General features: G+C 37.1%; 1 protein-coding gene across 13 annotated transcripts in view; it reads left to right on the plus strand.

Annotated features, from left to right (window-relative positions):
- The window catches only part of NOL4 (nucleolar protein 4), a 488956-nt gene that overhangs the window by 263489 nt on the left and 204261 nt on the right, over positions 1-21206 (plus strand). For 11 of the 13 annotated variants that reach the window (XM_059880931.1, XM_059880932.1, XM_059880938.1 and 8 more), the window contains one exon: positions 10118-10401. In XM_059880931.1, coding sequence (XP_059736914.1) covers positions 10118-10401 — 284 coding nt within the window. Of the gene's footprint in view, positions 1-5740; positions 5975-10117; positions 10402-21206 lie in introns of those variants that run through there. The other 2 variants (XM_024984363.2, XM_024984364.2) reach the window with 2 other exon arrangements.

Consider the following 21206-nt stretch of genomic DNA (forward strand, 5'->3'; position numbering starts at 1 on the left):
TCATTTATAACAGTGAAGCCATTCATGACATCCAGGTTTCATACTCTTTCCCATGAGTGTGACCATTGGCCCTTGTCTGTCCTTCACCCAGACTCCAGTGATCCAGGGTGATGGTGGAAATATAAATGGTATCAGAGCTTTACCCTGCTGAGGTGGCTGCAAGGCCCGTGGCTTCATGGTGATTTTAACTGCGGTCTGAGGGTAACTCCTTTATTTTTTTTAATTGAGTTATTATTGACATACAACCTTATATTAGTGTCAGGTGTAAAACATAATTTAATAGATGTAAATAGGTTGTGGAATGCTAACCAGTAAATCTAGGTAATATCCATCACCACACATAGTTACAAATTTCAGTTTCCTTGTGGTGAAATGAAATCACTTTTTAAATAAAAAGGTGACAAATCTATTACTGTTCTCCTTCAACAAGAGGACTTTAATTTTCTATATCTTTAAATATGTTAATGTTGGTTTTCTTTGATGTCTTGTAATTATAAATTCTTTGATTTTTCTTGCTTATTCAAAATTTCCGTAAGTTTTCTAAAATAGTTTCATTTGATATCATTCAGCCCCGAATGTCAAACAGAATTGTCTTTGGTTATAAATATGTCATTGGTCAGCCTGTACTCTTATAATCATGGTGAGACTGAAAGTTCATCTGCGTTTATAAAAACATCATGGCTGTTCAGTTTATGCTAATTACAAGAAGGTAGGCAGAAGGCTTTTGTTAAATGAGGAGAAGGTGGTAACAGGCTGTTCACTGTGATTCCTGATATTATTGCAAAATGGGCAACTCAGAATACACCGTTCAATTTAGTAGTGTCTCTAAGAGCATTCTAAATTGAAAGTTAGCTCCTTTCTTTCCCCCACAGCAAACCACCTGTCTTTTTCAGGCTTTTCTCCTCACAATACCTGAACATGTGTTTCCTGAAGTGTAGCAGTACAGTTTAATAGAAATTTTGTCTAGAATTAAGTCAGTATCTAATCCTATGTTCGTCACTGTCAAGGTGACTTGAGCAATTAGATTCTTTATTGAGCTCTATAAAACAGGAAAACTGATAGTCTTATTTTATGCCCGTCTGTTTTAAATATTGTAAAGGAAATAACTACCAAAATGATTTGTGTAATTAAGATGTTTAATGAGTCAAAGCAACTGGCATTACTCAGATGAATCCTTTAGTCTAAATCAATCAAAATAATTTAGTCTTTATTAGAAAGATGCCAATATCTTGACAAGTGTCTAAATAATAATGCTTTATAATTGCCAATAAATGCTTAATGACCTTGAATCCTTCTAGATAGCCAATAAATTCATAAATATCACTATTATGATGATGGATTTCAACCCCAGAGGTAGAAATAAAGAAAGCTTAGTGAAAATCTCTTGGTTATCAAATAGTGAATTGACATTATGAAGGAAAAAAGTCACAAGATATTGACTATAAAAACGTCACAGGTGCTACAAAACAGAAGTCCTGAGGCCAAAGTAAAGTGAATTTTATTCGTTGTGATTCAGTCTGGAAAATGTTGTTCATTCCCTGGCATTCATTAGAAAAAAATGAAAATATGGCATTCTTCACAATGTGTAAAGCAGTGTAGGAATTAGTTATAGAAGAAAGCCTCTGCTAGAGCTAGAAGTGGAAAACTGGGAAGGAGATGGCATTACTAGAGAACAAGAGCCAGAGCTACCTGCTGGTAAACAGACATGCTTAGGATGCTTTCTGGCAGGAAGATGCTTCCTGGTGGGAGCTGGGATGTGGAGAAGACCCCCCACCCCACCCTTTAACAGAGTTGGAAACTGAGAGTTGTCCTGAATCCGAGGGGAACTGTGTGTGTGTGGGCGAAATAGGGATACTTAGGCATTTTCTTCTCCCCTCCTGTCACTGCCAATACTTCCCATTGTTTAAACCAGTCATAAAACAAGGTCAAGGAAATCTGGGAAATGGTTTGCAAAGAAAAGGGGAAGATGGACTTGTGAGCAAACCAGTAAGTGACCCATGTAGAAGAGAAAGGAGTGTGTGGGGAGCCTTTCAGAATTCTTAGTGTAGGATTTGCTTGTCAAGTCCCAAAAGCGCTGGGTGGCTCAGGTTTCTTGGAATTTCAGGAGGTTGGGCATGAAAACTTCTGCTTCAGCAGTGAGTGGTCCTGGTTCACCCACTACAGGAGGGAGAGGGACATTTTTGAGAGCGGCAGGATTAAAAGAAAACATCACAGATCAGACACTCTAATCATTCACCTCCAAGTTACTCTGAGAACCTGGGAATGAATTAGGTCTAGATAATTGTAGGATTTCTTCCTCTACACACACTTTCAAGACAACAATACACTTCTTCACCTGCTTGCTAATGGCTAAAAATACCAAGAGAAGCCTTTCATTCCACAATTAGAGATAAAAGGTTTCAATTACAAGTGTCTAGCTGAAGTAGCATTTTCCTGTGGAGGAATTTCAGTCAAGGGATAATCAATCTGTCAATCTGTTTCTCAGTAAAATGACTTGGAGAGCCCGTTTGCACACAGATAGCTCGAGGAGTTGCCATGAGGACAGGGAAAAGAACACAAGGGACCCCAGGAACAAGATTAGAAGAATTTGACAATCTTTCCTGGACAACACTCTCTGCCTACCATGTAAGCAAAATCAGACAATGATTTGAGCACATATGAACATGTAGGTGGTACACAGCTCTGGTTTATGGGCAGAATAAAGGTTCTTGATTTTGCAAATGTACTCTTGACCTTGCTTGGTAAAGCCCTTCTTGCCTAACAGTTTATTAAAGTAATCAAAGTGATCTTTTTCCCAAAAATAACGTCTTTGGTTATTCAGCACATATTGATATAAGCTCTTCGGGAAAAAAACATATCCTTTTAGAAGTCTTTTAAAAAGTGAAGCCGACTGGCTCTGGGTTTTTTGTGACGTTTTGATTAGTTTTGATAAGGGAAAGAATATTTTGCTGGTCTCTTTCTCTGAAAATTTCCTAGAGATTTGTTAAGTGACATTAAAATGTGCTTAGATTCTGTCTTACTGAGCTCAGATTTGGGGGCTGTCAATCATATTCAGTTCCCTTGTTATCAGCAGTTACCACCCACAATTCCATATTCAACCAGTTAGTTGTGGGAGATGATCTACGTTAATTAATGGTCCCAGAACTCATGTAAGAGAACTGCTTCTTGATCTCCTGCCCCTGACCAAGATAAAAGAAACCAGCATTTCTGATTTTTATTGAGTTAGAATTTTTTAGTGCCCAAGTGAATCTGTGTTGTTAACTATCTACCCAGGAGATTCTGGAGCAATTAAAGTTGGAGAAACACTGATCCACACCAATCATTAAGTATATTTGAATAATTTTAAGTGGTATTACCTATCCTGATACACCATAGACATTCCTTTATGTTTGTCATTGTATCCATTTTCTGTTGCTGTCAAAAGTTGAGGCAAGTTCAACTAGGTTATAAGCTCAGGGTATCACAAAAGCTAAAATCAAGGGGTCAGCCTGTCTAACCTCTGATCTGGAAATTCTGGTAAAGAATGTACTTGAGAGTTTATTCAAGTAGTAGGCAGAGGTTAGTTCCTTACGGTTGTGGGGCTGAGATTGATGTGGGGTTTTCTCATCAGTTGTCCACCGTACCCCTTAACACTGCTTGCATTCTTTTGTATGTGACCTCGCCTTATAGATGACATCAACTTTGTATAAAGCACTATACACACACACACACACACACGTGTGTATATGTATACGTATATATCCATACATGTATAATTCTCACTTATCTCTAGCTGAAATTTAGCCTTTTATTGTGCTGTGAATATAATCAGTAAAACACAGTATTCACAGTAACTGTTGACTTCATCAGCAAAATAAATCAGATATTTTCAAATTACATTGTGATTATAAAAAATATTAATACATATAATTTTCTGTAAAATGTCTGTTTTTTTGAAACCCTAAACAAGCTAATGTGTAAGCATGAAAGTCATAGTTTATAATAACTTATTTAGATAATTAAGAATCCATTGATAAGTCATGAATGACCACTTTTTTTAAATGGGTCCTTTTAGAATTGGGAGAAAGTTTTATTGATCAGTTGACAGTGACTCTAAGGTAGGGGTAGAGATAGGCTTTTAACAGACTAAACTCACATAATCAGTTGGCTTCTCCAAGTACCTCCCCTGGGAGAACCATCAGTAATTTTATGTGATCCAAAAAAGGAATATACAATAAAATATCCACAACTTGCTGAAACATATATTTCCCTGTCTTAGTCTGTAGAAATGTAGAATGTACTCAGTCCTCTTCTAGCTCTTTCCTGCCTATATTTCTTTTTCTCATATGCTCTCTGAACTAGAATAACCTACGCCATCACCAATATGTATCTCTGTGTATTTTACCTCCTTCAGATTGCACCTCTTGTAACTGTTACCATCCTCACCCTCCATGATGTATAAACAACTTTTCTCTCTGAAAACCTTGTTTACTCATTGTGCCTTGTATGAAACTTACGTGGGACAAATGCTGTTTTCTGACTTGTGCTGTTTTAATTCTTTTGTTATAGTCAAGTTAAGAACAAATTCTACATGGAGTCTCTCTGGACTCACAATCCCAGAAAGAGTGTCTAACACGCAATAGGTTTTTGGTTAAGTTAAACTTTGTAAACAAAGGGATATAAAGAAATGCATATCATCTCCTCATTCGTGGCTCTAAATTAGTTTTCTTTAATTATTGTGCTGAGGTTAGTGATATCCTTCGGAACATATAGCTTATTTCGGTGCCTTCACTATCTTGCTCCTGTAATTAGAGACTGTCCTTGCAATGACATGGTCTGAATTCGGAGCTCCCAGACTGGGATAACACCCTTCTATAGAATTAATTTACTTGAAAACTGAATCTCCTTGTTATTTTCTTACTCCCAATATCAGTTTGATCATTTTAGAATCAATGTCCTTTAACCTTTCAGTAGTAATGCATGCATATGTAACACACGTATGAATTTATCTGCGTCAGTAAACTTCCCTTAGTTGGAATGTTTTGATTTCAAAATGTAGTCAGAGGACTAGAGATAGGAGACTATATTGCATTTGGAGGCAAACATTAAAAACTTTTTTGGGCCCTAGGAGCATCTGACCTGCATTTTAGGACTAAATTTCCAAGTATTAAAATTAAAATGAGGATGGTATATATTTTTCCTATTCATTTTGCCCAAGGCACTTTGCCTAAAGGCCATAATGAAGAGCTACTAAAAGTGAGTGAGAAAGTAGGTCAGGTGCTTTGGGATATTTCAAACATATATATATCATATTATTAATAGTTTATATATAAAAGATAGATATACATATATGTGTGTATATATAGATATATTTAAATATACCCACAGCCATATACCACACATACTGTTATAGGTTAATTCATTTTATATAGGGAAAACAAACTATTGACTGGCGTTGATGAACCTACTTCGCACAAAATTCTGGTGGAGATGTTAGAAATAATTTAAACAATATTTCTAGAATCTGTACTAACTTGTGGATAAAATGAGGAGTGGGGAAGGAGAAAGAAGGAAATAGCCTGCTACCCATGTTAGTGTTAGACGAGAGCCACAGCCAAGCTCAGGTGGACAGCCCCTTTCACAATACTAAATCCACCCCACCAAAACCTCAGTGCAAATGCAACTCAAATATCCAACTGCCCTCTGATATCACTAGATTCCACACTACCTGTCATCATATTCCACATTCTCCTTTGTTGCTAGGCACCCTGGGCACTCTTAATTTCCAAAGCTCCAGGTGCTGTTTTTCCTTGGGACTCAAATACAGTTTTTGGTTCCAGTGCTATGGTACCCAGACTGAAACTTGAGAGGAGCACCATCATTCTGGGCCTGTGAACGTAATGATCATAGCTACAGATCTAAAGATTACACTCTGTGTCTAGCAGTCTGGTACCCACACGCCTGCAGCCACTCAGGATGGAGCAAACTCTGCTGGGTAAGAAAGCAGGTTTCCCCTGTAAAGCAGTAATCTGATGTGAATTGTTACAATTAACAGGAGTCTCAGATTTGTGGTCTATAATTCTGAAAAAATTTTCTTTAAGAGAGAATGAAAACGATGAATGTGGTTTTATGAAAGTAGGTAACAAAAAATGGTTAATGAATCCTCAGTTTAATGTCTGTTCACTTTTTTATATTAAATTTTTCTAATATAGACATCAAAAACTTTGTTTTAAATTTTGATTTCTGAAACAGTTGCATGTGAAATCGATTCTTTTACCATTTACAAGATAAAATATGTGAATATGTATTTGATACAAATGAGTAAATAATTTGTCCTTCATGAAACATATGATTTACTGAGGAACTGAAATATGTAAAGCTGTTGAATTTAGTTACCTTGGTAACATCTGGAGTGAACCACTCTAAAAATATTTTCTTTCTTTATTGTTTATGCTTTGTACTGAAATTATATATACATGACATTTATTAAAGAGTCTCTTGATAAATGCTAACCCTTCTTTTATCTGAAAAATGAATAAATGATATATTTTTATTAATATGTATGATGATATCAGATTGAAATTACAGATATAGCATGTTTGACTATAATTGACATTGGATTTGTTCTATGTGAATATAGATTTAGTTTTTAAAAATATCTTTGAGGTTATATTTTTTAATGTAATGATAAAATTTCTTACATTAAATATTATTTTTGAAGGGATTCAAGTACACAAATGTAAAATCACAATTTTCTTCATGAATTAAATAATTGGACTTAAATCAGTCCATTATACTTTTCTTTGGATTTCTTAGAAATAAATAAATAGAAATAACTTTTCATACTTTAGCATAACCATATGACTTAGCATAGAAGGACATTCTTAAAATTCAAAATTACTTACATAAGTTATATCCTAATTTTGTTTCTCAAACATTGGATAGTTCATTGTTAAACAAATGTTATTGATTTCTCAAATTAATAGTTGTGGAAAACGCTACACATATTACTTACGGCCAGTTTCCTAAATTCTCTTGTTTTTTCACCAAATGAGGTCCTTTTTTGAATGGGTACATAAGCAGAGTAATTCCTTATCCTGCAAACTCATTTTCATTTTCTCGCAGAATATGTTCAGAGAATTGCTTAAAAATACTATTTTGTTGAGAATTAAACTGAATGCCCTTTGTTTCTGTTTTTTACTAGAATGAGAAACCTAGACTTTTTCCTAGCCCTGTATCTAACCATTACCAATCTTACCTCTTCTTTTTATTTTTTTTTTTAATTTTTATTGAAATATAGTTGATTTTCAAGTATGCATTAGTTTCAGGTATACAGCAGAGTGATTCAGTTATACATACACATATGTTCATTTTTTCAGATATTTTTCCCATTTAGGTTATTACAGAACATTGAGTAGAGTTCCCCTTTGCTGTATAGTAGGACCTTGTTGGTTATCTATTCATTATATATAGTAGTGCATGTATGTTAATCCCAAGCTCCTGATTTATCCCTCCCTCCAGTGTTTCGCCTTTGATAACTGTATGTTTGTTTTACATATCTTTTCTATTCTAAAATATTTTTAGTCACCCCCTCTTACTCTGCACTGCTGCTGTTTTACTTAGAGTTTGTTGAGCTTTCAACCAGCTGACTGAGATGACTTCTGCATCTGCTAAGGGTCCCCCCAACTTCCAGATTATTGCCTTCATACCATTCTCCTCATCAAAGACAGAGTTATCTCTTTAAAACTTTTTTTTTTCACATCACTTCCCACAGTTAATTAAAATTACTTTTGTTTGCTCTCAAGATAAAATCCAAGTCCTTTGATGCACAAAACACTTCTTTTCCTCCCTTTTTAGGTTTCCCTTTCATCAGTGTCTCTTTGGTACTCAGCTCTATACTCTCATTTCTCATGGGCCTGCATATTTTTTCCTCTGTGACTACACCTGACAATTTTTAGTGGGGAAGGCTCTTCCTCAGTTTCTTCACCTGATTAAAGCTTTGGAATTCAACTCCAATGCCACCTTCTCTAGAAAACCTTCTGGATCTCTTGATCCCTTGTTCTGGATCCCTTGTTCCTTTTTTTGCTCTGTATTTTAGCTTCATCTTTATTTTTCTGTTACTAAATAATCTGTGAACTCTTTGAAGGCACCAGATTCTCTATTGGCCAAATATTTTACCCGCTTTGGGCCAAAAACAGGCACTCAGTAAATGTTTGTTGAATAAATAAACTAACAGGTGAGTTATACCACTCCTTCAGAATGTAAACATTATTTCCATGATTTCAGTTGATTCAGTTCAGTTCAGTCGCTCAGTTGTGTCCAACCCTTTGTGACCCCATGAATCACAGCACGCCAGGCCTCCCTGTCCCTCACCATCTCCCAGAGTTTGCCCAAGTTCAGGTCCACTGAATCGGTGATGCCATCCTTGAAAGTATTCAATTCAGTTCAGTGGCTCAGTCGTGTCCGACTCTTTGTGACCCCATGAATCGCAGCACGCCAGGCCTCCCTGTCCGTCACCAACTCCCGGAGTTCACTCAGACTCATGTCCATCGAGTCAGTGATGCCATCCAGCCATCTCATCCTCTGTCGTCCCCTTCTCCTCCTGCCCCCAATCCCTCCCAACATCAGAGTCTTTTCCAATGAGTCAACTCTTGGCATGAGGTGGCCAAAGTACCGGAGTTTCAGCTTTAGCATCATTCCTTCCAAAGAAATCCCAGGGCTGATCTCCTTCAGGATGGACTGGTTGGATCTCCTTGCAGTCCAAGGGACTCTCAAGAGTCTTCTCCAACACCACAGTTCAAAAGCATCAATTCTTCAATTGATTAGAAGACGTCAAATATTTCATTGTATTCTACAGAAGGAAAGCAAACTTGAGAATATCGGAAATCAAACAAAAAATTCACAAAAAGTCACAGATATTTACATGGTTTCATCAGCAACTCTTCCCTAAAGGAAGCAGTTTAGTACCTTTCTCAGTCATAATTCTTTAAAATGAATAGCAAATTCTTACTATGAATATAAAAAAGAAATTAAGAGAAACAGAATTTTACTGTTTAGGTAAACTTTATTTTTCTTTGCTCTCAATACATTGATAATTTTCTTCTAACCGATTTTCTTCTGTGTTTTAAAGCCAGAAAAGTTTTCTTAGTTCTGCTTCTTCTCCTTCCCTGTTTCTTCTATAATTATTCCATTTTTTTAATTAGAAAATTATATATTATATGTTATAAATGATATACTTTATAGTACATTGTGAATTCTATATAGAGTAGATAATAGAGAATATGTTAGAAAATGCAGTGCCGTACTGTTATGACAATATCAATATTAACATTTTAGAGTACAACTTTTCAGTCTTTTTGTTCTTGTATTTATATTTTCTTTTCACAAAATTTGGGTCATATTGACCACACTTTTCTATAACTAGCTTTTACCATTTAGTGCCTCTTGAATCACATTTTCCTGCATATTTAAAATGGGATATTGACTAATTCCATAATAATCTAAATATTCCAACATACATTAAGCTACATTTCTATTTTTGATAATCTGTATAATTCCTAAAATTTTGTATTATTGATATAAGCAACACTGATTTCAGTGTCTTTTTATCTGCAGAGAGATGTGAGCAGTGATTAAACCCCTTAGGCTTTAAAGCCTTTATAATGGCTGAGCAAAGTTTCTGAGTACTTTTCATGTTTCCGATGCATATTAAACCCCCATAAAGCTTGTACTAGTATATAACCCTCTAGCAGGGTGGACAATGCTCTCATCAGAGAGTTTTCACTGAATCTGGATAGTCTCACTGAAAAAAAACAAAAACTACTTGTAAAATAATTGGCAATTATTTTTTTAAATTTACTTTTCTTTGAGATTGCATTTGCAACTGAATGGTTTATTTTGTCTTCAGATTATTTTATCTTCTATTTATTTTATACTTCTTGTGCTTACGTATGCCTACTAGGTTAAAAATGATACAGACTACTTCACAAGTTTGTTGCTAAGGATAAACTGCACATTGTATGTAAAATTAGTTAGTACCATGCCAAGCCCAGAATAGGAGCTCAATAAATGTTTGTTGAAGTAGAAACTTATCAGCATATCAGTTAAAATCAAAATATAAATTTTTCCTTTCCAACAGATGATTCTGCCACAGAGAGCTTCAATGGCAACGAGACTCTGGGGCACAGTTCAATTGCTTCAGGGGGAACACACAGCAGGGAGATGGGCGACTCCAACTGTGATGGCAAAACTGGGCTGGAACAGGACGAGCAGCCACTGAACCTGAGCGACAGTCCCCTCTCAGCACAGCTGACTTCAGAATACAGGATAGATGACCATAGCACTAATGGAAAAAACAAATATAAGAACCTTCTAATTTCCGACCTCAAGATGGAACGAGAAGCAAGAGAAAATGGAAGCAAGGTACGGTCATGTTACGATTGTCAATGAATTTTTAAGTTGGTCATGAAAGTCACAAAGAAATACTTATACAAGAAATGAAGATCATTGTCACTAGAAGCCCAAGAGTGGGTTACCAAGAAATCGCTAACTATAGACACTGTGTGTCCATGTTCCGTGAATAGAATTCAGGTATAACAGTGAGTGAAATGGATCCTTTCTCATGCAGAGTGGTAGGTTTTTATACATGGAATCACTTGATTTAACGTGCCTCACTTATATAATCTTACTTCTTTGTCTTTGGGAGTTTGTTGAGCTCAGATGTGAAAGTTTAGCTCTGAGGACACTATTTGGACTATAAAAAGATCACTTCTAGTTTCACCTGGATAGGATAGGATAGGTATATGTAGCCATAAAATTTCAATTAAATTCTTGTTTGCTTTAGAGACCTGGTACCTTTGATCCATAACTTACTTCATGCACATAGACAAAACGTGTCAGTTTCACGGATGAAACATACAGATTAAATAACTCCTTGGACAGTTTTCTCTAAATTATATTATGCAAAAGACATGTGCAGATGTATTATCGACATTTATAGATTCTTTATATTAGTATAAATTACAATCTTCCCCATTCCCAATAGATTTATTCATTAAAAGTGAAGCTATATTTCTATCATTTTGAGATAATTCATGTTGATGATTTTGCTCTATACGTTTTGACGGTATACTTTTATACATATACGGATATTTATAGCACGTATATTTTCAGGCTCCCCCTTCCCCCGCTCTCACTTCTAAGTTAGAGTTGTAGAATTGGTCTTTTGAAATAGATCCTGAAAGCAAAATGTATTAATCTGGATTAATTTCTGAATTTGCTAAAGCATTATGCTTCCTAAATTGGCTCTATTTAAATCCTCTTGCCTGCCTGAGGGTGTGTTGTTTTATCCTCTTTTAAGCAAGTCACTAGACATTATCAGACACTTAAGCACTTTTGCCTGAGGGAGGCTGTTACAACTTTTGCATTGGTAAATGCACAGTACTGTCTTTAGTGGATTAAAGCCATATCATACAAACACAGATGATTTTATATTCACTAACATTATGAGACTCACTGTGTTATATTTTACAGGACAAAATAACCCTTAAGTTTTCCTGCCCTCCACATAACCCTGTCTTTATAAAACTTATTCAGGAAATGTCTTTTAATGCTATATATCTACTTAAGAGTTTTTTTTTTTTTTTTTTTCCAAAAATCATCCAGTGGTTTGCTCTTCTCTTGTTTCCCTCCTTGTTCAATATTACTATGGGAACTATGCTTGTTAAAATATGTTCTTCCGTTCGTTAAGCAAATGAATTTACTTTTCTACCTCTATTAAAATGAGATTATAAAAAGCCCAGATTGATTAACCTGTAAAGAGTAAGATAGGAAAAGGGTTTCAGAGAGGAGAAGACACCTCAGAGGAGGAATGTTTAATGGTTTGATAAAAGAACAACCTCTGCAGCTGACTACGAAGTAACCAGAGAGACAGAGGAAAAATCAGAAGGGCATCACATAAGAAAGCTAAGTCCACCTTTCAAGAAAGAGAATGGTCAGCTCTGATGGACACTGCTGAGGAATCAAAGCAGATCAAGTAGAAGAATAACTGAATTTGTAAGATAGTTGTGGCAGCATGTTGCGACCAGAATCCAGAAGGACTTTCTTCAAAAAGAATGTATTAAATACCTGTTACATTAGCAGCAACGAGTAGATAGTAGAGACAAGTCAGAGAGAGAAGAGTCTTTATTCATAAGGCTGTTGATACAGCCACTAAGAGTATGTGTATAACCGAGCCCAAGCTCTTATTGCTCACCACATAAGAGGCCAGTAAGTCAAGGTACTGGGATTAGGAGTAGAATTTTCATTTTGAAAGCCAGTAGACCTAGAAGATGGTGGACTAATGTCCCAAAGAACAGTCTTAGAATTCAGGCTTCTTTTATGCTCAAAGGGAAAGGGGTGTGGTTGGTCACTGCAGACTTCTTTGTGTGGGAATCCTTTATTTTTGCATCTGTCCAAGTAGGTCTGGTCACAGTATTCCTATAAACCCTGTTCTGCAACTTTTTATCTCTATATGAATGAAAAAAGTATTATACATTTAAATGGCAGAGGCTTGAGAATGGGTGATCCTGTATATTTCAGGCCATAGGCAACATTTTTAACTTGTTGTTCAGTCACTCAGTTGTTTTTTATTCTTTTCAACCCAATAAACTGCAACACACCAGGCTTCCCTGTCCTTCGCCATCTCCCAGAGCTTGTTCAAACTCATGTCCATTGAGTCAGTGATGCCATTCAACCATCTCATCCTCTGTCATCCCCTTTTCCTCCTGCCTTCAATCTTTCCCAGCATCAGGTCTTCTCTAATGAGTCAGCTCTTTGCATCAGGTGGTCAAAGTATTGGAGCTTCAGCTTCAGTCCTTCCAGTGAATATTAAGGATTGATTTTCTTTAGCATTGACTTATTTGATCTCCTTGTAGTTCAAGGAACTGTCAAAGGTCTTCTCCAACACTGCAGCTCAAAAGCATCAATTATTCAGTGTTCAGCCTTCTTTATGGTCCAACTCTCACATCCATACATGACTATAGGAAAAACCTATGCTTTGACTAGATGGACCTTTGTTGGCAAAATAATGTCTCTGCTTTTTAATACACTGTGTATGTTTTTCATATCTTTTCTTCCAAGGTGCAAGTGTCTTAATTTCATGGCTGCAGTCACAACCTGCAGTGATGTTGGGCCCAAGAAAGTAAAGTCTGTCACTGTTTCCACTGTTTCCCCATCTATTTCCCATGAAGTGATGGGACCAGATGCCATGATCTTCATTTTTTGAGTGTTGCATTTTAAGCCAGCTTTTTCACTCTCCTCTTTCACTTTCATCAAGAGGCTTTTTAGTTCCTCTTCACTTTCTGCCATAAGGGTGGTGTCGTCTGCATATCTGAGCTTATTGATACTTTTCCTGGCAATCTTGATTCCAGCCTGTGCTTCATCCAGCCTGGCATTTCAAATCATGTACTCTGCATATAAGTTAAATAATCAAGGCGACCATATATAGCCGTGGCATACTCCTTTCCCAGTTTGGAACCAGTCTGTTGTTCAATGTCCGGTTCTAACTGTTGCTTCTTGACCTGCATACAAGTTTCACAGGAGGTAGGTAAGGTGGTCTGGTATTCCCATCTCTTTAAGAATTTTCCACAGTTTCTTGTGATCCACACAGTCAAAGGATTTCGCATAGTCAATAAAGAAGAAGTAGATGTATTCCTGGAATTCTTTTGCTTTTTCTATGATCCAACAGATGTTGGCAATTGATCTTTGGTTTCTTTGCCTTTTCTAAATCAAGCTTGAACATCTGGAAGTTCTCAGTTCATGTACTGTTAAAGCTTAGCTTGGAAAATTTTGAGCATTCCTTTGATAGCATGTGAAATGAGTTCAATTATGTGATAGTTTGAACATTCTTTGAATCTTCCTTGGGATTAGAATGAACACTGACCTTTTCCTGTCCTGTGATTACTGCTGAGTTTTCCAAATTTGCTGGCATGTTGACTGCAGCACTTAAACAGCATCTTTTTTTAGGATTTAAAGTAGCACAGCTGGAATTCCATCACTTCTGCTAGCTTTGTTCACAGTGATGCTTCCTAAGGCCAACCTGACTTCGTACTCCAAGATGTCTGGCTGTAGGTGAATGATTACACACCATCACGGTTATCTGGATCATGAAGATCTTTTTTGTATACTTCTTCTGTGTATTTTTTGCCACTTCTTCTTAATATCTTCTGCTTCTGTTAGGTTCATAGTGTTTCTGTCCTTTATTGTGCCCATCTTTGCATGACATGTTTTCTTGATATCTCTAATTTTCTTGAAGAGTTGTCTAATCTTTCCCATTCTATTCTTGTCCTCTATTTCTTTGCATTGTTCACTTAGGGAGGATTTTTTATCTCTCCTTGCTATTCTTTGGTACTCTGCATTCAGATGGGAATATCTTTCCTTTTCTCCTTTGCCTTTCACTTTCTTCTTTTCTCAGCTATTTTTAAGGCCTCCTCAGACAACCATTTTGTTTTTTGCACTTCTTTTTCTTGGGGATGGTTTTGATCACCACCTCATGTACAATGTTACGAACCTCTGTCTGTAGTTCTTCAGGCACTCTGTGTATTAGATCTAATCCCTTGAATCTGTTTGTTACTTCCACTGTATATTCGTAAGGGATTTGATTTAGGTCATATCTGAATGGCCTAGTTAGAGCAACCAAAATATGAAAATAAGCAAAGCAGGGTCCCTGCTTTCAAAAGCTTAGAGTCAAGCAGATAAAAATTTCAAAGTTGTTATTATGTCCTTATTCCATAAGTAATATGATGGCCATATGGCAGGGTGACATGAGAGGGCAGATGTGGGGCACCTATAGAACCATGATGAATCTTTTTTAATATTTATTTGTTTGTCTTTGCCAGATCTTAGTTGTGGCATGAGAGATATAGTTCTCTGACCCAGGTTCAAGCCTGGGCCTCCTGAATTTGAAGCATGGAGTCTTAGCTGCTGGAACATTGGAGAAGTCCCGTTCAGTTCAGTCGCTTAGTTGTGTCCAACTCTCTGTGACCCCATGGACTGCAGCACACCAGGCGTCCCTGTCCATCACCAACTTCCAAAGTTTGCTCAAACTCATGTCCATGGGGTTGGTGATGCCATCCAACCATCTCATCCTCTGTCATCCCCTTCTCTTCCCGCCTTCAATCTTTCCCAGCATCAGGGTCTTTTCCAATGAGTCAGCTCGTCACATAAGGTGGCCAAAGTATTGGAGTTTCAGCTTCAGCATCAGTCCTTCCAATGAATATTCAGGACTGATTTCCTTTAGGATGGACTGGTTGGATCTCCTTGCAGTCCAAGGGACTCTCAAGAGTCTTCTCCAACACCACAGTTCAAAAGCATCAGTTTTTCGGTGCGCAGCTTTCTTTATAGTCCAACTCTCACATCCATACATGACTACAGGAAAAACCATAGCCTTGACTAGATGGACCTTTTTGGAAAAGTAGTATCTCTGCTTTTTAATATGCTGTCTAGTTTTGTCATGGCTTTTCTTCCAAGGAGCAAGCATCTTTTAATTTCATGGCTGCAGTCACTATCTGCAGTGATTTTGGAGCCCCAAAAATAAAGTCTGTCACTGTTTCCCCATCTATTTGCCCTGAAGTGATGGGACAGGCTGCCATGATCTTAGTTTTCTGAATGTTGATTTAAGTCAAGTTTTTTCACTCTCCTCTTTCACTTTCATCAAGAAGCTCTTTAGTTCTTCGTTTTCTGCCATAAGGGTGGTGTCATCTGCATATCTGAGGTTCTTAATATTTCTCCTGGCCATCTTGATTCCAGTCTGTGCTTCTTCCACCCCAGCGTTTCTCATGATGTACTCTGCGAATAGGTTAGGTAAGCAGGGTGACAATATACAGCCATGACATACTCCTTACTGTATTTGGAACCAGTCTGCTGTTCCATGTCCAGTTCTAACTGTTACTTCCTGACCTGCATACAGATTTCTCAAGCAGCAGGTCAGGTGGTCTGGTATTCTCATCTCTTGCAGAATTTTCCACAGTTTGTTGTGGTACACACAATCAAAGGCTTTGTCATAGTCAATAAAGCAGAAGTCGATATTTTTCTGAAACTCTCTTGCTTTTTCAATGATCAAACGGATGTTGACAATTTGGTTTCTGGTTCCTCTGCCTTTTTCTAAAACCAGTGTGAACATCTGGAAGTTCATGGTTCACATATTGTTGAGGCCTGATTTGGAGAATTTTGAGCATTACTTTACTAGCATGTGAGATGAGTACATTTTTGTGGTAGATTGAACATTCTTTGGCATTGCCTTCCTTTGGGATTGGAGTGAAAACTGACCTTTTCCAGCCCTGTGGCCACTGCTGAGTTTTCCAAATTTGCTGTCATATTGAGTGCAGCAGTTTTGCAGCATCATCTTCTAGGATTTGAAACAGCTCAACTGGAATTCCATCACGTTACTAGCTTTATTTATAGTGATACTTCCTAAGGCCCACTTGACTTTGCATTCCAGAATATCTGGCCCTCTGTTGGTGATCACACCATCGTAATTATCTAAGTCATGAGGATCTTTTTTGTATAGTGTTTTTGTGTGTTCTTTCCACCTCTTCTTCCCAGACCATGATAAATGTTAAGAAAGACTTTATAGAAAGTTATTCCAGGGATAAGTGTGAAGGGCAAGAAGAAGTAATTCAGAAGGAAAGGATTATTTATGGTAAAGCATGTTTTGAGGCCTAGAATAGTGAGAAAGTATTCTAAGCGTGGAGATTGGCAAGGAGCTCAGCATGGCCACAGCAAAGAGTGTGTGAAGGAATGGAGGATAAAGGGGTCCATCATGAAGGCTTTGTAGGCCAGTTTAAGGACGTGAATTGCATCCTGTTGGTAGTGCTTTGTATAAGGTTGTGGTCAGCTTAGAATTTTAGAAAGATTATTCTGGCAACATTGTAGTGGAGCCATAGCATAGGAACTATGGAAAAAAGAAATAGAGAGCTATTGTGGCTGTCCAAGAAAAGAATAATGTAGAGACACAGTAAATAAAAATAATGAACATTATACTATTGTATTTTTGACATTGTGTTTGCAGGAGTACCATATGCAGCTTCATAGGTTGTGTATTAAGAGTCCCAGACACTCCTAGGAGTGTCTTTCACATAGATTATGGTATGCGTGATCTCTTTACGTCTATACATTTCATTAAGATATACTTTTGTAAGAATGATGTCTACTTTGCTTACTACACTATGACCTGTTGTTTAGTTGCTAAATCATGTCCCAACTCTTTTGCGTCCCCATGGACTAGCCCACCAGCCTGCTCTGTCCTCTGTCAATGAGATTTCCCAGCCAAGAATACTGGAGTGGGTTGACATTTCCTTCTCCCAGGGATCTTCTTGACCCAGGGATCGAACCTGTGTTTCCCATATTAGCATGCAGATTCTTTACTGCTGAATCACTGTGGCTAGCACGTGGCTTAATATCTGGTTACCTAGTAGTTTCTCAAATGTTTTGGATAAGTAGTTTTCCTAACTGTGGGAAGTAAAACAGAACATTTTAGTATGACTCCAGGATTTGAGGCCTGGTTGCCTAAGTGAATGGTGATTACATTTACTAAGATTTGGAATGAAAAACATTTGAAGGAAGCTGTGTTGACATATAAAGTTTATGATGCTTATGCGGTATCCATTAGAGATGTTTAATAGGTATGGGGGACATAATGTTTCAGCTTAGAAGAAACATCCAGGGTGGAGAGACATTTGAAAGATATCAGAGACCTGCTGCCTAAAGATTTTGTGGTTGATAAGATCACTTCAGAATTATATAGACTGAAGAAGAGATGAGCTCAAAATATGTCATCCTGGAGAATATCAATCCATTAGTAACAAGCGGCATGGAAGGAGTTTGTTGGGGGGAACAGAACCCTAAGAGAAAATGAAGGCAGCCAGTTAAGAAAACCAGGTAGTTTAGAAGCCAAAATACAGGGCATTTCAAAATTAATGTAAGTGGTTAAACGGGGTAATCCTTAGGTGAAGTGACATAGGTCTAAACTTGGAGGACATTTAGGAGAGTTAGGGCTTATAGTAGGGTTCAAAACCCATGGAAGAAGAATTAGCAAAATTGGTGGGAAATTGGATTTATGTTAGTTGTAGAGGCTGGACAGGGAAGCTGAATCATTTATTACATTTACTTTATTTTTATAATTTTATTTTTTCATCGAACTATAGTTGATTTACAGTATTGTGCCAATCTCTGATGTACAGCAGAATAACTCAGTTATACACATATAGAGATTCTTTTTTCATATTCTTTTCCATTATGGAAATTTATCATAGGTTATTGAGTATAGTTCCCTGTGCTATACAGTAGGACCTTGTTGTTTATCTATCTTAGATATAATACTTTACATATGCTAATCCCAAACTCCCAGTTGTTCCCTTCCCCCTAGAAGAAGACTGGAATTTTGCTTCAGGAATTCTTGCAATCAAAATCCAAATGCAGAGAGCCTCAGGGCTGTCAGGGGACCTTTATACTGAAGATTTAGCAAAACTCATCTGTTCAGTGTTACCTTTTTAGTCCTTAGGAATGTTCCATCAATTCTATCCAGATTTATAAAGTGATAACTATCGCCAGTTTCTTCATTCAACATTTTTGAGGTTAGATTCTGTTTTACTTTGGAGGATTATAAAAGCTTAATTATATAATGTCTTTGAGAAACATAGATCAAACTCACCAGTGAGTTTGATATTGACCTATTTCACAATTTTATTATGAAGAATATCAAACAAAAATAATTTTAAAGCATTTTAAAACCTTAGTGAATAGAATTGCTTAGAAAGAATGGCTGAACTGGACTAGGGCATTTACAAATTGTTTATTATTATGTAAATTCACTTAACTAGACTAGCAGAGAATCATATTAGTCAATCTAAAGAATAAAACTATTGCATGAAAAGAGTTTAGAAGATATTTATTTTATACTTGCAGACGGTCACATTTTTAAAGGACAACTAATAACATTAAAGCTTGGGAAAAAGTAGAAATGTTGATTAAGAGTTTGGAATATACAACTCATGAGGAAGCACTAAGGGACTAGTTACATGAAAAAAGAAAGGCCAAGAAAACCCAAATCTAGATATGGTGTTTTAGTCACTCAGTTGTGTCCAGCTCTCGCAAACCCATGGACTGTAGCCTGCCAGGCTCCTCTGTCCATGGGATTCTTCAGGCAAGAATACTGGAATGGGTTGCCATTTCCTTCTCTAAAATCTGGATATAGGTATGTTTAAAATTATTAATAGATGAGAACAGAAACAAAATTAGAAATCTGAAGGAAAGAAATATATAAATTAAAAACACATATCATTGATATTTTTAAATTTTTTCTCTTTGTATTTGTGACCCAGCTGCCTTTTACTTAATATGGTAACATATTCTGAATCAATCCCCAAGAGAATAATGTTTCGAGTAATAACAGCAGTAGGAAAGTAATTATTGTTTGAGAGTTAACATGTTGCTATAGTTGCTACATATTTAGTTTTTGGCTTAGTTCCCAGGACCCTTCAATCTTCACTTTACTCAAAAATATATTTTCCCTCAATGTGGCCCATGTGGCATTATTTTCAATCTTTCCTTTACATTTTTACCAAAATGGATATTATCATTCAAATTAAAGTTTATAAAGTACTTCTCAGAATCATCATTAATAATTGTTAGGTGATTTTATTTAGATACAATGAATGGAAGCAGTAGGTTTTTTCAAAATATCTCTTTGAGGGGCTTCCCTGGTGGCTTAGTGGTAAAGAATCTGCCTCTGCCAAGGCAGACCTGTGTGATCCCTGTTTCAGGAAGAGCCCACATTCGGCAGAGCAGCTAAGCCTGTGCACCACAACTACTGAGCCTGTGCTCTGGAGCCCCCCAGGAGATGCAGCTAGCGAGCCCATGTGCTATTGTTACTGAAGCCCACGGGCCCTAGAGCCCATGTTCCACAAGAGAAGCCATCGCTATGAGAAACCCTTGCACCGCAATTAGAGAGCAGCCCTTGTCGCAACAAAGACCTCGCACAGCCGAAAATAAATGAATGAATAATATCTCTTTGAAATATTTAGGCATAATGAGATTGCCTTTTGAAACAAAGGAGTGATGGCTTGACTTTTGGAACAGTATTATTTTGTTCTTTGTCATGTGGCTGTATTCCAGGTCATTATTGTTTTATTTTATTTGTTTTTTTTTTTTTTTTTTTTAATTTTATTTTATTTTTAAACTTTACATAATTGTATTAGTTTTGCCAAATATCAAAATGAATCCGCCACAGGCATACATGTGTTCCCCATCCTGAACCCTCCTCCCTCCTCCCTCCCCACACCATCCCTCTGGGTCGTCCCAGTGCACCAGCCCCAAGCATCCAGTATCGCGCATCGAACCTGGACTGGCAACTCGTTTCTTACATGATATTCTACATGTTTCAATGTCACTCTCCCAAATCTTCCCACCCTCTCCCTCTCCCACAGAGTCCATAAGACTGTTCTATACATCAGTGTCTCTTTTGCTGTCCCGTACACCATTATTGTTTTAATTTGATGATTTTCAATTTCTGGCTTCTTGGTGCTGTGTAGAGATTTTTGGCCCAGATGTGGCTTACAGTAGAAGCAACAATATATATTCAGCAAATGTTCCTAGTAGGTGGCATGCCTTATCCTGAGTGCCTGAAGGACAAAGAGAGAGAGAAAAAAAAAAAGGTCTCTATTTTTAAGAACTCACATTTTAGCCTGAAAAATAGATGCATAAACAAACAGGTATGTTACAGTATGGAAATTAGTTACACATAAGAATGCCTTCTAGGCCTGTTAATCTTGCCTGGGGAAGTTCCCAAGTTAATTCTTTTTTTTTGTTTGTTTTTTAAATTGTATTCATTTAATTTATTTATTTTGGGGGGCACTGGATCTTCATTGCTGCTTGTGAGTTTTCTCCAGATGCAGTGCACAGGCTTCTTATTGTGCTGGCTCTTCTGGTTTCGGAGCAGACTTAGGCACGTGGGATCAATAGTTGTAGCACATCAGCTTAGCTGCTCCAAGGCACGTGGGTTCTTCCTGGACCCATAGGTGGAATGGACCCATGTCTCTTAGGTCTCCTGCATTGGCAGGCGGGTTCTTTACCTCTAGTGCCCCCTGAGAAACCCTTGTGTAATGCTTTCAAATTCATGAGTTAACAACTCATCCTATCAGATAAGGAAAGCACATATAATCACCAGTCTCATTGAAACAGAAGGACGTAAA

The sequence above is a fragment of the Bos taurus genome, chromosome 24, assembly GCF_002263795.3.
Source record: "Bos taurus isolate L1 Dominette 01449 registration number 42190680 breed Hereford chromosome 24, ARS-UCD2.0, whole genome shotgun sequence".
In the NCBI taxonomy this organism is placed as follows: Eukaryota; Metazoa; Chordata; class Mammalia; order Artiodactyla; family Bovidae; genus Bos; species Bos taurus.